The sequence below is a fragment of the Notothenia coriiceps genome, unplaced genomic scaffold, assembly GCF_000735185.1.
Source record: "Notothenia coriiceps isolate Sejong01 unplaced genomic scaffold, NC01 NC01_scaffold00006605, whole genome shotgun sequence".
NCBI classification, from domain to species: Eukaryota; Metazoa; Chordata; class Actinopteri; order Perciformes; family Nototheniidae; genus Notothenia; species Notothenia coriiceps.
The window spans coordinates 92,042-109,067 of NW_011339306.1; the positions used below are offsets into that span (position 1 = coordinate 92,042).

General features: G+C 43.0%; 1 protein-coding gene across 1 annotated transcript in view; it reads right to left on the bottom strand.

The window, feature by feature from the left end:
- Nucleotides 1–2,024: 2,024 nt before the first annotated feature.
- The window catches only part of esrrb (estrogen-related receptor beta), a 26,750-nt gene continuing 11,748 nt past the window's right edge, over nucleotides 2,025–17,026 (bottom strand). Inside the window, exons 3-7 of the mRNA XM_010769194.1 lie at nucleotides 15,319–15,764; nucleotides 9,017–9,133; nucleotides 3,092–3,202; nucleotides 2,442–2,603; nucleotides 2,025–2,194 (exon numbers count right to left, since the gene is read on the bottom strand). Coding sequence (XP_010767496.1) covers nucleotides 2,025–2,194; nucleotides 2,442–2,603; nucleotides 3,092–3,202; nucleotides 9,017–9,133; nucleotides 15,319–15,764 — 1,006 coding nt within the window. The remainder of the gene's footprint in view (nucleotides 2,195–2,441; nucleotides 2,604–3,091; nucleotides 3,203–9,016; nucleotides 9,134–15,318; nucleotides 15,765–17,026) is intronic.

Here is a 17,026-nt window from a genome sequence, read left to right on the forward strand (position 1 = left end):
CCCCCCCTCTGTGTTGTCACGGTTACGTAACAACATATAGTGGTCCCTCTAATATTGTTTCAACCCCTGGACGGGTTTGGTTTGTTCTGTTAGTATTAGCGTGTGTGTTGTGTGTTTGTATGCTTACGTGGTTCCGTTTGGTGTGTGCTAACTTAATAACTACCCGTATTAGTACAAAGAAGGACGGGTATTCTGTAAGGACTATCTGCTCCACCAATATTCTCCGACAACTTAATTCCAGTCGTGGAGTGGCAGTTCGGTCTCTACAAAACGAAGGAAGCTCTCAAAAGGAGTCTAAACTGTCTTCTTGTGTATAAATCATCGGCGAGATAAAAAAAAAACGTTGGCTCCGTCTAAGAGATGAACTAGAACTGAACTGGGGGTATTTGAGATATTGTGAATGTCGCGACCATTCCGTACCTCCTCCCATTGTTTGATTTACTTACACAGGGAGTCGGCCGTGGGAGGTATTGGAGAACAAGTAGTAGTCGTTATTGTATAAAAAACCTGTCCGTGCTCGAAACAGTCGTACGTCCTTTACACACTGTAGTGATGTCGTGAACTGTGTGTGTGCCAGAGAGTGTGTGTGTATTTTCACACACCTAACTAGTATAGTCAAAGTAAGTCGTCTATGTCATACTTAGGGGTTAAGTATCTAATTCTGCCAAGGTAAATAAAAGTCACTAACTTCACTGAGGTAGGTCGACTGGAGCCCGTTCCAGTAAAACAATGACTTTCCATAATCTCTTAGATAGCTTCCTCCCATAATTAGTCCATGTGTAGACTATCATTCCTCTATCTCTACCTATACGACGGTCGGTTGTACCGAGTCGGGGCCGGATATGCGAAGGATTTGACAAACTAGTGAGGGCTGCCCGGGGACGTACAGTCGTGTGGACTCTCAAATTGTTCCTCGAATCCGTCGCTGACCTAGTGTTGACTGGCTATTTGTGAGAGGTAGCAGTACGGTTTTTGGCATGTGGTGCAGGTATTCTGTTTCTGTCTTTTGTAGTTATAAGGGACACTACCGACACCTCATGTCTAATGACTTCGGTTTACAACCGGAAAGGTGGTCAATTTCTTGTGTTGTTACTTCTCCCCAGGGGAAATTATAAAAAAATTTTGACACCTTTTTTTATGATGGTAAAAAAAGGGTGTCCCAATTAAAAACTTCACCGGTCCACATGAAATTATAATTTCGAGGGGTGTTCTTTTTTTTTGCACCAACATTTAAGTATTTTAATGTTTAATGTTCAATTCATTTGATAAAGTGAGTCCAAAATTTCAACGTTACTTCCCCGTCAGAATAAGTACCTTATTTGAAATGTACTCGTATAGTCATTTACACTATAACTTCCGGGACGATAAGTCTAATGTGGAACCGATACATTATATTCGTTTGTTATAAACATGTCTTCCTAGGTGGTCAATTCTAAGGACTTGACCATTTTTCACGACGGCTAAGCGGTTAGAGGTTCGTCTTACCAAACAGAAAAGTCTCCTAAAACATCCCTTAGGGTTTGACGTGCACCGGGGTTTCTTATGCTAGGTAAAATTTGGGTTTGGACTGCGTCATCTAGGCGACCACGCGGTCGGGCTGTGACTCCTAGATATTTAGGAGTCACAAGACTCGCCACCATTGCGAAACTCTTTGTCACCTGCAGGGTCAGGTGACACCTCTACCCTCTATTCGAAAAATATCATCTATATGTACTAGGAGAACAATATTATGTAATGGTATAGATCGGTTTACTTATTTAACCGATACGGTGACTAGCAATAAAAAAAAGTCTATGATAAAAATTATAGCATAATAACTTTGTAGTTATAAAATACTATTAATTTTTTATATATAATAAATACTGAATTATAATTCCTGAAATGGCTACTACGAAGGCTAGGCACCACTTGAGCCATTGGGAGACACCAACCAGATCATATACTAATCTGTCACCAACCCAAGGGAGAGAACGGGTACTTCTGAACTCGCAGTCTTATACTCTAACATGTACCCGACTTGGACTTTAGTCTCTGCCAAGTGACACCACTCGGCTTCTGAGGTACGTGAATTGTGAGGTGCGTTTGTTGCCGTGGGGGGTCCGTCGGATAGGTACGGAGCCGAAGGATGGTTGTAGAGGGAGAAGCAGGGAGACGGAAGCCTTGTTCTTCCTGGGTTCTCCCTTCTTTTCACGAACTTAAACGTATAGACTACCTTAAAAAATCTTCACCGTTCAAAGCAGTGGTTTTAGATGCACTCTATTGATTTGTTTCTTGCGCAGCTTTGTCCGTTTTGCAGCCGCTCCGTCCTCCACACACCCGGAGGCTGTGTGAGCTGCTGCCATTAATTGCCTCTGTGTGTGGGTAAACATGTTTATTCATACAGAGAGAGTTAAAAGTGGGAAAATAAGATATAAAGGAAGCAGAAATAATTTGTTTTATACCTGGGATGTGCTTGGCCCAGCCGATGATGACCACCAGCTCGCGGTCAGCCAGGTCGCACAGCGTGGTCAGAGCCTTGATGTCGCTCTCCGGCATGGTGGGGTCAGGCATGGCATAGATCTTCTCTGGCTCCGCCACCAACAGGTGAGACACTATCTTTGTGACTGTGGATAGAGGAGGGGGGGGGATGTCAAAGCAAAGCAGAAGTCAAAGGTTGTATCACTGTAAAGCTCAGCGAGGCATGAAGATGCACTGCCCTGATAAACATCTGTGAAAATGTAACAGGCAGTCGAATGGCGGCCTCACTTTCAAAGATTCTTTCTCTGTCCCATTATGCAAACTAATGGATGGAGCTTGAATGTGAAAAGTAAAATTAAGGCACTGAAAGCTCTTATCCCTACAGAATGCATGCGAGTGGATGAAAATGCATATGTGAAAATATAAGAGTCCTCTAGCACTCTGTTCTTAAATATCCTCTACTCAGAGATTAATCAAAATACAGAACAGAAATATACCTGGCCTATTTTTATGACCAATGATTCCTTAATTGCCCGAACATGGCAGAAACAGGAACTTGAAACTGGGCTAGAATATCAGATTTACATGCAGGTGCAGGACAGAGACAATGGGAAAGTGATGGATCAGTACTCACGAGGCTTTTTGGTGGGAGGGGGCAGCGTCAAGCCCAGGTAGGGGTTGTTTTCTGCGTCCAACCTCCGCTTGTACTTCTGTCTTCCCCCGCGCACGCGGTCCAGACGAACCCCTTGGGTCAGAAACAACAAAAGGGACATGAGATTAAGAGAGTGTCGTTTTTCCACAATGCATTTTAGGGGAATTAAAATACATGATAATCAAATAGGTCAAAAATGGGTAATACATGCATTGGCTAAATCCAAGTTTTACAACAAAGAACAAAAGTGTAGGGTGATGATCAGAGATGACACCCTAACATATTCTGTATTAGATCATGTGTTGAAGTGGTACTGTAAAAGGACTGCATAGTGGTGTGTGTGTGTGTGTGTGTGTGTGTGTGTGTGTGTGTGTGTGTGTGTGTGTGTGTGTGTGTGTCAGAGGCACGGCTGCCTTCCCATATGTGGTCCATGCCTGGCTGGTCTACTGTGACACAGCTGAGCCCAGAGCAGGTCTAAACATATGAATATTTAACGCAGGGTCAATGATCTCACAGACTGGCCCTCTAATTATTTAGCTTTTGGGGTGAGGCAGACTGCATACTAATTAGCTGCCAGCTAACATGCTCGCGTGGGTGTGTGAGAGCTCAGGTGTGCGCTCTTTGGTATCCAGAAAAAGAAACTTAAACCAGCCTACAAGCAAAGACACAGTCCCGCACACACTGTACAAAATATCCGCTGTCATACTGCAGATAGATAACTAGGTATTGCTTTCCCATAAAAGACCCTTATTTCACCCCTCTTTCACTGGAGTAGCACTGAGGCCTTATCACCCCCAGCCACACCTAGGGGGCCAGGTTGCACACTGATACTGTAAATGTCAAGCCGGCCTCATCATAACATAAGTTATTTATTATCTCATTATTTGATAAGAATGTTTCCATTTGGATGTCTTTTCTATTCATTTTCAACATAGTTAAAATATTTCATCTATGCTGTTGTATTTATTTGATACCACCGGGCAGGTATTTGGTTATTTAATGCGAGTGCATGCAAACATTTATATCCTGCATCCCTATATTTGGAGCAGCATGTCACCGCAGACTAAATATCCCTGATATCTTAATCCTGTCAAGAGGGAGAATCCCTTCAATTTACGTTGTGTGCATAATGTAACCAACCCCCAAACAAATGTAATACTAAAGGGTGGATGAGAGAAGGCTCAATGAAATGCTTGCGGTGGAGGAGGAGTTAATTTGTCAGTCGCCCGCGTCCTCTGAGCGAACAACACCCGCAGCCAGAGCACTTCCTTGATGATTTCATCACTTTATAACAGGGAGGACGGTGTCAAACCTGGGCATTGTGTGGCCCCTGCAAATGAGCCTAATACAATTTGCCCATCAGCAAGTGCTCTTGGAGGGGATGAGTTTGGATGTGTCCCATGCACGGTGATTGGAGGTCGGGTGGAAAATCAGATAATGCAAGATGGAAGGTGGTCTTCATTTAACAAAGAGGAATTCAACGGTGGATTTATGCAAAATATCTTCTTTATTTTTGCCGCTTATCTTTTGTGGCCATAGCCTCATCACACTCACATTGAATGCATGGTGAGGGGTCCAGTAAACGGTAATATCATGCGACTGTAGAATAGAGATTTCTTCTACTTATATAAATTATTTGATTCCCTAGAAACACAAATCTGATTAGAATTGTCTTTCAATTTCCTGACACTGACAACCCACTAACCTAATTACCCCAATTCCCAACAGAGCCTCTTACTTCCCAGCAAGCACCAGGGAATCATCTGCTGGCAACTACCTGCGCTTTACACACACTCGTACACATTTTCCTTTTTATGTGTAACATATAAAGAACGTTTGTGTTTTTTCTGTGAAGGTGTCTTGAGAAAAGTCTTCAAAGACCCTCTACTTGCAGCTCAAATTGTTCAGATTTTCTAGTTTCTATAGTTTCTTCCGGCTCCACCAATGAGCTGCTAGTTGGCTGCTTTCTGCTCTCCATGATCCTCTCTGCTGGTTGAGTCATGTGGCTGTGTAAAGCCAGCCATGGAGGTAGATGGGTGCCTCTTTTAATTAGAACAGTCCTGGCCATAATTAACAGATGCTGACAGGTTATTGCCGAGCTTTAATTCCTGTCTCATTTTACTGTCCAACAGGGCCAGATACAGTCCGAGAGGAAGACAGAGTGATTAAAAGCAGCTAGACGGATTCATTCACTGTGGTCGGGACTTTATTGGGGCCTTCGTGAGGTTCATATGTCCCTTTGGTGGCACCAGCAGCTTCAGTCTCTGACCGCTCTGTTGTGTTCCCTCCAAAGTAAACAGTCGGAGCGTTATAAATGTGTGAAAAGAGTTGAGCACTGCCTCATCCAGAGACATCTCAATGTTTTATGGCCCACCACAGTCTAGTGAGGGTAGCAGCGGGTGATCTCGGGTATCATCTCTTCAAAGCAGGGTGCAGGGTGCAGGGGGAGAGGGCTTTTGGCCGAGGCGGCTGGCATTTGTGCACGGATTAGCGCAGGCCTCTGGGGTGGGGGCTGAGGCCAGCTGACCTGGGGCTCTTCTTTCTCTCCAAAAACAATAATAATCCCCTTCCGAGTACACTCCTACAAAAGGGCCTGTCTTCACTCACTTTGTGTGGCCGGCCGTGCTAGGGGCCCTTATTCTGAGTCCCTCACCTGTTCTGGGTGTCTCTCCCTGGGGACAGTGTCAGGATGTCTGGGATGGTTGGCAATGCCAAGGGGGGCTTAGGCGGACCCTATTTTAGCTGGGAAAATCAGAAGGCCACATGGTAAGGCATGGTGAACCTTGCCTTTCAAGGAAGCCGCCACACTAAACTGCCGTCAGCACTATTTCAAAGGACCCCTGTTGCCAGCTTTGCATGCTTGTAAGTGTGTTGCAGCATTTTTAATCACGAGTGGTGATGAGCAAGGGTAGCGGAAAAATTGTCACGCATTGCCCACCTCCCCTTCTGCTGACCCCGGGGGCTGCCATACTGACACTCCTTGTCACAGAATCCATTTACAGGTTAGCTTCAATATCCCCAGTGAGCTGACATCCCTGCTCGCTCTGCTAATTGAAAACACTAAATGGTACTTAAACTACATTTTAGATTACTCTGAATTACAGCATTGAAAACAAATTGAATACAAAAAAATGTTGGTCAGCTTTCTCCCCCGCTCTTTTTTCTTCTGTTGCTTACTTTAGTATATGCCAATAATACATATTGGATGCAGACTGCATTTGTCTTACTAGTCTTGAACACATGGGGACATTTACGTGTCTTGTATTTCAGGCACTATACATGTGAGGTGGTTTGTGTGTATGTTCTGTATGTTGCTATGACGGGGCTATTGTGGGATTTGGTTGTCCTTTGCGTGCCAGCCTGCTGAACAATGAGAGGTTATAGTATATCAGCTGAGCCACACTTTAGTCCTTTGTTCGGCCAATGTTCACGACTGTCCTCTTACAGTGAGACAGGATACTTCTACTTTTAAGCTTAGTGCTGTCACACAGTGAAGACTATGTAACAAGTACTATTGTCTTGGCTCAACGCTGCAGATAAAAATATATAGAACTTCACAGAATTATTTTTTCTGCACTTGTGTGTATGTGTGGAGGGATCTGTCAGTTTAAAGGATGGAGAAAGGAAGTCAGTGAAGAGAGCAACTGCCACTGAATGATGTCAATGTAATCTCTCAATAGCATCTCGTCTTCTCTCTCGCTCTAAGCTCTGATCCGTTTCCATTGATCAGAGGAAAAACCTGTTGCCACTGACATTTGATTATTCTATTGATCACATCCTCCTTTATACAGTCAAGGGAAAGTACAGCGACACAGGGTTTAAGCAGCTCTCCTGTAATCGGACTTCTGATCTTCAAAGACCATTTTCCCAACACCTATCACCACACTTTGAGATATGAATGCTACAGCTTATACGCTTGTGCGGTAGATATTAAAGGACTTTTACTACTGAGAATATAAACAGAAATATCTAACTTTCTAAGAAGACTTTGAGTATTCTTACTTATCCAGAGACATTGATGGATTTAAACGTCTGTTCTCATTAGGTGGCAGCAGTGTATTTTGTTGGAGCTGTAAAGTTATAATTAGTAGATTTTCCATTGAGACACAATGTGACCTTTCTGCAGTAATGAAAGTAAGTGGCAACCTCAGTCACATGAGCGGTGACCATCTCCACACCCGGGCCTGAGCACGGCGTTGAGCTGATGGCTTCATAGAGCTTACAGTGGACAGAGACCCTGTGCCTCTTTCCATTTAGTCTTGGTAACGCTTTTAATTGCCTGGCCTCAAGGCAGAGCTATCGTGGAAAAAAATGCACCCCACATCTCTCTGTTAATCATGATAGATGTGTTGTTTTTGTGATCATATTTTGAAGGAAAACTTTTTTATGGCTTTTTATTTGACTATCTATGACGATAACACCTGAGCAAGACTTCAATCAGCCTGTGATAATAGTTGCAGTGTGGTGATGACATCCACTGTTTAAAAGATGAGGGTCATTCTTATTCTGGGAATGTGCTGAATACACAGAAGTGTGCAGCATTAGAAGCTCGGGCTTAGCCGAAGTCTGCATATTTGAGTTTTACACTCTTTTTACTCCGACTTGACACTGGTCATTCATTTATAGCCACGGCTACATATTTTTGTAGTCTCTTATTCTCCAAGATGATATATTGGCATACATTTTTCATCAGATAGTAATGCGATTACTCTGTCTTTCTGGCACTGAGGCTTTATCTGGCTGCATGCAGTCCAGGGGATTCTGTTACTGTGTGGAGATCCATACGGGCTACGACTCTGGCTTCAGGTGGCGACCGGATATATATGCATCTATAAATCCTGCTCTCCGATGAATAATGGAATGAATAATGGTGTGATATATATACACTGCACAGAGTCTGACAGAGGACTTAAAAGTGGAAGTTTGCACAGTTTCATTCATCAAAGCGACTATCTGGCAGTATTTATACCACTGTATAAACATGAGGGACAGTCGTACTTAAGTGCTACCTGACCCGCACTCATCAGCACTCGAGGAAAACATGTTTCCTTACAGAGCCCCTGAGCTACTCCCAGAGGAGGCTTGAATAAATATAACACCGCCACTTCACCCCGAGCCACATATCTTTCATTATTCATTTGTCTGGCTCTTTTGGACCAACAAGTGAGAAAGAGAAAGAGAGAGGCAGGTGAGAATGCATCGGCTAATGCAAGGGGGAGATCGGATAGGTGCCTCCCCAAGGAAGAGCAACCAAGTCCTGGGGTCTCAGGGGGATCACTCAGGGCCACAGAGGGGGGAGGGGAGGGGGGGTGGGGAAACCCAGCCAGACAAATCCATCGGAAGCATGTTTAATCGTCACTGAATTCCCTGCTGGCGTGACTTTAAAAAGCCATCCGCAGGAAGAGAGCTGAGATGTTCGGAAAACATTTAGTGGATCAATAAGCCGGGGAGAGCTGAGGCTGTGGCCAGTGTGTGCTCAGGGACCCGACCAGAGCCTTCCCAGGCGGAATACTGTTACATTTCTATTACTCAGACGGCAGGATCAACCTATTCAGCATATTTCTGTCCCCGGCTCAACTGCACATTATTTACTGCTGTGTAGGTAGGGGGAGGACAGGGGGAGGCTGGGAACTGTTGTCCAAGCCTGACTGTTGTATGCAGCTCTCGCTCAGGGCTTGTAGATGAGAAATACTGTGGGACTCATTGCTGAAGCATTCTGGGACTTCATTAAACACGTACCATGAGAGCTAATATGTGATAATGTAATGTTCCACTAGCAGCTCCTTTATCAGATCAATGGTGGTTTCTTTATTTGCATGAATCTTATGTAAACATTATAAGCTAAAACAGCTGGAGTGTGTGTATTTGTGGGTGTAAGAATAATAAAAATGCTCTTACTCTTCTTACCTTCTTTGAGCATCCCCACTTTGAGGCATTTCATGAAGCGACAAGCCTGACATGACTTGCGTCTCCGTTTTGTGATCTCACACTCATTTGTGGCAGGACAGCTGTATTCTATGTTACCTGAGGAGAACGAGGAGAAGACCATGTTAACACAAACACAATCAGGGTTTATACAGGGCCTATGAATTCTCATTTTTAACTTAATGATTGTGAACAAATTAACAGAATGGGTAGAATATGAGGTGAGCAGTAATGTACACAAATGTCCTGGTTGTTTTATAACAAGACAACATAATAGTTTTTTATGTTTTCTGAAATGTTATATGCTCATCTGAATACAGATCTGGGAGAAAAAAACGTGAACATTGGATGAAGCCTGGTTCAAAGTCATTGATTGTGTTGATATATTGGAGTTAAAGTACATTTTATAAGGGTCATTTTTACTCAATTATTAAAAAAAATAGTAAAACAATCGATTTTCAACATGTTTTTAGGAATACATATTACATAAATTAGGCTATGAATGACATTATAATATAGATAAGAATGGAACTGGAATGTTTGGTCTATGTTAGTGCTATTGAAGTGGACATTTCTGTCTCTGATAATTAGAAGAAAAAAAAAATTAAAAGACATGCATTGTTAACTTAATTCATAAAAAAATGAAATGTGTAATTTGGATTTTTCCCCCCACTATAATGGAAGCAAAATAGCCTCACAAAATGGACCAGTGTATAAAAAGTGTCGCACCTAAAGAGAACCTAATGGTAAACAGGTTGCTGCTACTGATGTAATAAACACCAGTATGCACTCTATGCTCTACAATAAATCATCTTTTGCCAACCAGGCATGGGCACTTTTTACCATATGGATTCCTATAGGATCCGTTTCTGTGGTGCAGGTGGCTCAGGTGTTCTCCTGTGAGGGCAGAGCCTTGCAGCACTGAGGGTCCCGGCAGCAGGAGGAGCTGGAGTAAGAGGTAAAGGGGGGATGTGGGGGTGGAGGTAAAGCTACAACAGTCCTTTAGGACCCATCAGTAGACGCCACCCAGGTCCAACACTAAATTGGCCTCATTAATTCTGTGCGTGTCCCCTCCGGGCCCCGGGCCGTGTCCCCCGCGCTCAGAGGGGCCTGCCACCGCCTCAATAGCAGGCAAGAGAGCCAGACACGCTGCCCCTGACCACTTTACATAATACTCCAGCAGACCCAAACCTGTTGTTACCACTGTTGCCATTGTTGACTATTTACATAGTGTACAGGCAAGAGGCCTTATGCATTATTCAACTGCAGCGTCTGATTCCAGGACGGAGCAATGAAAAAGAGTTTCACTGCTGCACAATAAAAGAGCCGGCTCTGCTCTACTCTAGCATTAGCGATAGGAAGGGCAGCATATGTAAGGCAATGCCTCCGCTTCTGTCTGATTCCCTACATTTTACTGTATTCAGGGGTTTTCAATAAAGGGTTTCAATATAATGGTTGCCTCAGCCTAGGAATTTGAATTATCCTCGTTTTGAATGGGCATTCAGCTTTAAAGCGTTTGACATTGGGATGTTTCTAAACTTTTCTTTTAACCTGGGGTTTATGTCTTTGTCAGTATAGTAAAAAAAATGGTTGAGTAAAAATCGAATTTAATTATCATGATAGCCTTTCTTATCCACTAAAATACATGCCAGTAACAATGTCAGCAAATACCCTTTCAGTTTAAAGTAGTAAATATACTCATGTTGTACAGCAACGCTTTTACAGATGAAGCTTTTTTTAAATTGGGCAGGGGCCGATCAGGATTGCAGCTGCTCTCAGCTCTGACCCTCACTCTGTATTTTCTGTACAGAGTAACAGAAAGCTGTGTAATATTCCACATGCGTTCCTCCACTAGCCCCTCCAACATCCTTTGACAACTTATGCAATTATGTTAACATTATTGGACAGATCAAGTGGAGGGTCCCAAGATGTTATAAATAATTAGAAATTCCTCCTTATATCTGGGTTAGAAATCATTATGCTAATTCTCCTCATCTCTTTGGGATTGGGGTAAATAAAGGTGTGAGGGAAGGCGGCTGATTAGCTCTGATTGTCTTTCCTCTGTCTGTTTTCTCTGTTGTCATAGCAGACCCAGACCATAATAATCCTATCCATTTCCCATATGCTGGGAGGAGGCAATCAGTGCCACCCTGTGCTGGAATCAACTCTTGGAGGTCTTTTTAGTTTGCGTTCCCATTATACACTAACCAATCAGCAATTTGAAGGGACTAAATGCATAAAAGAAACATTTTGATTGCAAATCTGAAAAATCTTTACTTCTCACTTCGCTGTGTCGCAGGTTTGCTTTCACCACCTAACCCGGCACAGTTAACCCCGAGTGTCCCCGAGGACTCTTTGTTTATGGGGGTATTTTTCTCCCACTCTCCCTCTCTCCTCCCCACCCAGTCTCAGGGGTCCCAGGGAAACGTGCTGAAACCACACCTGGCGGTTAACTAAGAGTTAGGGCTTTATTATCTCACACTCCAGAAACAAACACACGCTCACACACTGCTGTGCTACCGTGTCCCCCTGTCTGTGAGAGAGGGCTTCTCGTAGCTCAATGCAGAGCGAAGGCTGGATTAACTCAGTTCTCATCCCTATGTTGGGTTTATATTTAGGAGAGGTTTCAGTATCAGTATTTGAATTCCCATTTCAAAACCAGCCTGACGTCTTTTAGCTGAGCTAAATTACAATAAGCTCCGACCCATTTGGGAATACTTATTTAATTTCATAGTGATATAAGTCAAATATGAAGTCAAATGTTTATATTCAAATGGATAGGGCATTATTTATAGATCAGAACTGGTTACGAATATATTTGATTTAAGAAATGATAATCTCTCATGCTGGTAAATGTTTGTTTTTATCAGTAATGTTTGTAACCAGAGGGGTAAGCCTTTTAATTCAAATTCATTATGCTAACATTTTCATTTACACTATTTGTAAAATATACCTACAATTTAGGGTTTAGATTTCGTCTTGATTATAACTGTGACATAATAACAAATGCAAATATAAATATTTATGTTCAAGCATTTAACTTTAACTTCCAACATAATTGGCATTATTAGTGTAAGATATAGACATTATTGTGTCTTTCTTGTTTTTGTGTCGATTAATGTTTCTTTTTTCATAGCAATCTTTAGTTTGTTGACCAAAATGTTCCACTCAATGAATGATTAAACCTTTTTTACCTGAATACAACTGAACCAATTAATGTAACATAAAGGTTACAGGATTGACCAGAATGACTGAATATGAACAGTGAACAGTAGTTAAACAAAGTGTCTGATTCAGTTGGGAATTTGTGTTTTCAGTAGTTTAAAAAAAATCAAATGCTTTGCAATAACCCTGTCAGTCAGACATGATGTCTGGAAATCGTGGCTTTAGAGTAAAAGCATGGCCAGTTTCACTTTCAGAAATGAAGCATACTGGCGGGAACCCCTTTAACCCCGGGGCCATGCTCTGGTTTATCTGTCTTTAGAGAGGTTATGGTATGGTTACCAATAACATTACAGAGTGAAGGGAGAAGAAAAGATTTCCCCCCTTCTTCTCTTGATAAGTATCTGTCTCAATCTATTTTATGGCTTTTCAGGACCCATGCCAGGGCACAGAGGGGAAAGTCAGGTCTTGTAAGTAAATTACAGTAAAATGGCAGGTATTTCTCATCAAAATCTAAACTGACTTTTACAGGCTTACTGTCAAGGTCTATTACTTCATACAAAAAGGGGGCCACTGAGTTCAGTCGGTTTTCAAGCAATTTTACACTTGGGTTCAAAATGGGAAGAAAACAGGGTTCAATAAGAGATTTATGTTTTTGATTGGTGGGGCACGTGGGGTTCAGAAATGGCGGGATGATTAGGGAGCAATGAGAACAGCCGTATTTCTGGGATGGATGGAGATTTAGGTTGACATTAATTTGGACCTGGCCTTGACTAATGTAACTATCTGCACGTAAGAGTTCAAGGGGCTTTTCACTGGATGAATAGGTGACAGAAGATGGATTCTTCTTCCGCTCTTGTAAGGAAAAGTAAAGGCATAAGCTAAAGAAGTTAAGCTGGAGCAAGAAATTGAGCAAGAATAGTAAGCTACTCGGTGTATAAATGCCTTCATTTGCAAATTAATATTTTAAACAACTAAAATAAAAGAGTATATACGCAGAGCTGCAAGGTGAGCACAAGGTGATAAAGAAACTGTCATGTACATGGTTAACGTTAACTTAGCTTGTTGTTTTCCCTAAGTGCTATAGAACAATGTGATAAAGGGCTGGAAAAGACAGCTCCTTTGTTTCGCTCTCATTAGAGAGGGCCGTCTCACACTCCACCCTTGACTGCCTCGTTATTCCTTTAATTAATCAGTTCTCGTCAACGGCACCTTATCATTCTTTCAAGGGCTCTACATCCCGCTTTTTACCGCCTCCATTTTCCTCCGGCAGTCCTGCATGTGTTTCTTTTATCATTTCGGAAAGGCTTACTCCTCCCCCAAAAAGTCCCTGCGTCCTCCTGCCTCCTCTGCCTGGGACCCCTGTCTGATTATTATGCCATTAAGCCTCTCCTCCTCTCCTCTGAAAGAGCAGCAGGGTCCCTCTCCAATCTAAAGAAGTCCTGGGTTTTTTCCCCCTCCTTTCCCTGAAATTACCCGGCAACGCGTGCCTGAGTTTCTAATTGGCATGCCCGTCCCTGGAGACGGCCCCCTCCCTTCTTCCTAATGAAAAGCCTCGGCCTTAATTACACTTTCCAAACGCTGATTGTTATTGACAAAACTCCTGTGGCTCGGACAAACGACGGCAGATTAGCTCCATTACAGGCAGCCCTCCAAGAAGAGAAAGAGAGGGATTTCAAATCGACAATGCAAAGTGAGCGGGGGAAAAAGAGGAGCTTTCAATTTTTGTCCATGTACCTTCCTCTTAATTGTTTGGGCCGTTGCTCCACTTAAGACGTCTCTTTCTTCCCCGATGCCTTTTTCTGTTCCATTGTGTTGCCGTCTATGTACTTTTAGTGAGGGGACAAAAGCCTAGTTATGTTACTTGAGAAAAAATGTTCATCTTTTGTCAATAGACAGGATTGCTGATGGCAGCATGGGTAAACATGAGGATTTGGCGTAATGCTTTTGTTTGCCTGCTAAAGGTACATAGACTGTCTAAAGCTGATAGGGCTGTAAGGTCCAAAATCAACAACCAGACAGGCAGCCGGATTCTCATAGTGCCGGCAATCATTTTATTGTTGAAAATGAACAGAAAGCCATAGCCTTTAGTTTAGAGATCAGACTATTCCACTCTTAATTATTTCATTTCACCATACTCGAACCGTTTGGCTCATTTTAACTATTTCTTCCACTATATCTGTTGCTCTACTAAGTCGGCAGGGCTTAGACCTGGACAGCTGTGCCTGTTGTGCACATGTTTTCCAGGCTCAACAATATCTCCGTCTTCCTGATTAATCTGGAGCGGAGCACACAGATTCACAGTGGGGGGGCCTTTCATTGCCTCTCTAATGAGAAGCTGTGATACATCATGCCTTGCAGTTAGCCAATCGCACCCTAGCCCCCAGGCACACACACACAAACAAATACACACACTCATGCACACAAACACAAAACAGGAATAATAAAGCACGTTCTGCGAGGCATCTACGCAAAAGAAACCTACACGCTACCAAATCTGACCAGATGCTGTAATCATACCTATACTCATACCTATACTCCTGTCCCAGGTCAATTACTCTTATCATCTCAGTTTCTGAGAAGTCTGTACACTGCAAGGGATATCTTCATTATATATTATTCTATCGATTATTCAATTCATCTATAGAAATTATAAAAATAGGATAAAAAAAAATCTATCTCAGATTCTTAAAGTACAGGGAACTGTTATAAAAATAGTGAAGGCACGAAATGCATAGGAGAATTTTCTAAAAGAAATTCAATAAAAAAAATCACTTTATTTTATATCAATATTCTAACTGATAAATAATAATTTAACAACAGTTAATACATTTGCAGGGTTTGTCATATAGTAGTTATGTACTGTATTGTACAGTTAAGCAACAAATATTTGTTATAGAGGTTGCTGGTCTCAGGGGTGGGGGGGGAAAACATCTTTCACACTCCAGTGATTTTTCCTTTTTTTTTTTTACATAGTGAATTGCGTAGACTGAGTATGTTTCAGTGTTGTTGTGAGGGCAAAGGTGTCTTGTAAGGAGGGTGTTTTTATGTGCTGTGATGCAGCGACATGGGATGAAATAACTTGTCTTGAGTTAAGGGGGGAGGTGAGAGGAGAAAAATACCTTGTATTGTCCTTTTAAAAAAGGCTTTGCAGGCCTCACAAGAGGCCACCCCATAGTGATACCCCGAGGCTATATCTCCACAGACCAGGCACAGCCTCTTGGGGAGGGAGTTCAACATGTATTCGCACTTTATGGACGAGTCCTCCATGATGGTGCTGGAGCAGTCGTCGTAGCGCTTGCGGCAGGTGCCGGCCCCGAGCCCGCCGGGGGTGAACATAGGTGGAGAGTCCAGGCCGTTGGAGTGGCTATTGGAGTGGCTATTGGAGTGGCTGTTGGAGTGGCTGTTCATCGTGCTGACATAGCCGCCACTGGCGTCTGAGTTCCCGCTGGGGCTGTGGTGACTGACCGTGTCAATGACTGAGGAGGGACTGGATGGCTCCGTCTTGATGTAGGACCCACAACTGGAGGGTAGGTGCCGGTCATCAGCGGCCATTCTATTCAGCAGCCTGAAGGAAGGGTGAGGAGAGGAGGGGGAGGGTTGGTGGGAAAGAGAGGAGGAGAAGAGATTATTAGCAGAGGAGAGCATACATTTATCTAATCAACCAGTGGAGTGACATCAATAACTAAACAGGTAAATATTTGATTGACATTTAGTATCATGATTCTGTGGACACATGACAATTACAACACAAATGCTCTTTTGCTTTAACTAGAAGTTACGTCAAGTTTATAGTTAATCAATCACACTGCTTGTAACTCTACTACACAGTGCCACTGCTTTAACGGGAGGCAGAAAAGGTGGGAGATGATGCGTTATGTCGATTTTATGTGATGAAACCAAATGGGGGATTCTATGTGCTTCATTAGCCAAACAAAACGGCAGCTGAAAAAGTGCTGCAGCGTAAAACTACAGTCTTTACATCAGCACACAGTGGCACACATGCCCAAACAACACAAACACAAAGGAAAGGAAAGTGAAAGAGGGACACATGGAGGATGAACAAGAGGGAGAGATGGAGCACTCAAATAACTTAACACACAAGTGCACAAACACACACACACACAGAGCACATCTAGTGTGGGGCATCTCCATAGTTTAGAGAGCAGAGTGGACCTTGGCTTGTCTCCTTGAGTCAGCAGTCAACCAAAAGGAAACATGATGGCAAGATATTGACTTTTTCACTGTCTACCTAATAACTGTATTTTGGAGTACACGCAATATGATGCTGTAACGTGTGCAGACTAAAGTGCAGCCTTTTGGCTGTGGCCACAAAATGCACTCTGAAGCCTTCCTTGCCCATATAAATCTATTTCAGTCTCGCTCTATAACCTTTAACTTGATATTGCACTGGGAGAACAATGGGGGAAAAAACTTAGCCTGGACATGTTCAACTCGTTTTTCCCTCCGCAAATGGAGTGAACTGAAGGGGTGGACCGGTGGAAGAGATGGATAACTCAATGTATTGGGGATGCTGTGTAGACAGAGTGACCTCTTAGGGTCAAGGCGAGGTCACACAGTTACATACACACACACCCCTTTGCATTAGGAACCACGGAAGGGGTGAGAGGTCACCTGCACTTGCCTGCATTAACAAAATTGAGCCTTGCATGGCTTATGCAAATTCAGACACAGGGGTTCCTAGTGAGTGGCAGCTAGACAGCCCGAAGTTGTGCCTTAGCACATTAGTACCATTAGCATATTGCCAACTAATGGCAATGTTTACATATTTGACATGTCAGTTTACCATCAGCACGGGGTGAGGAGGGG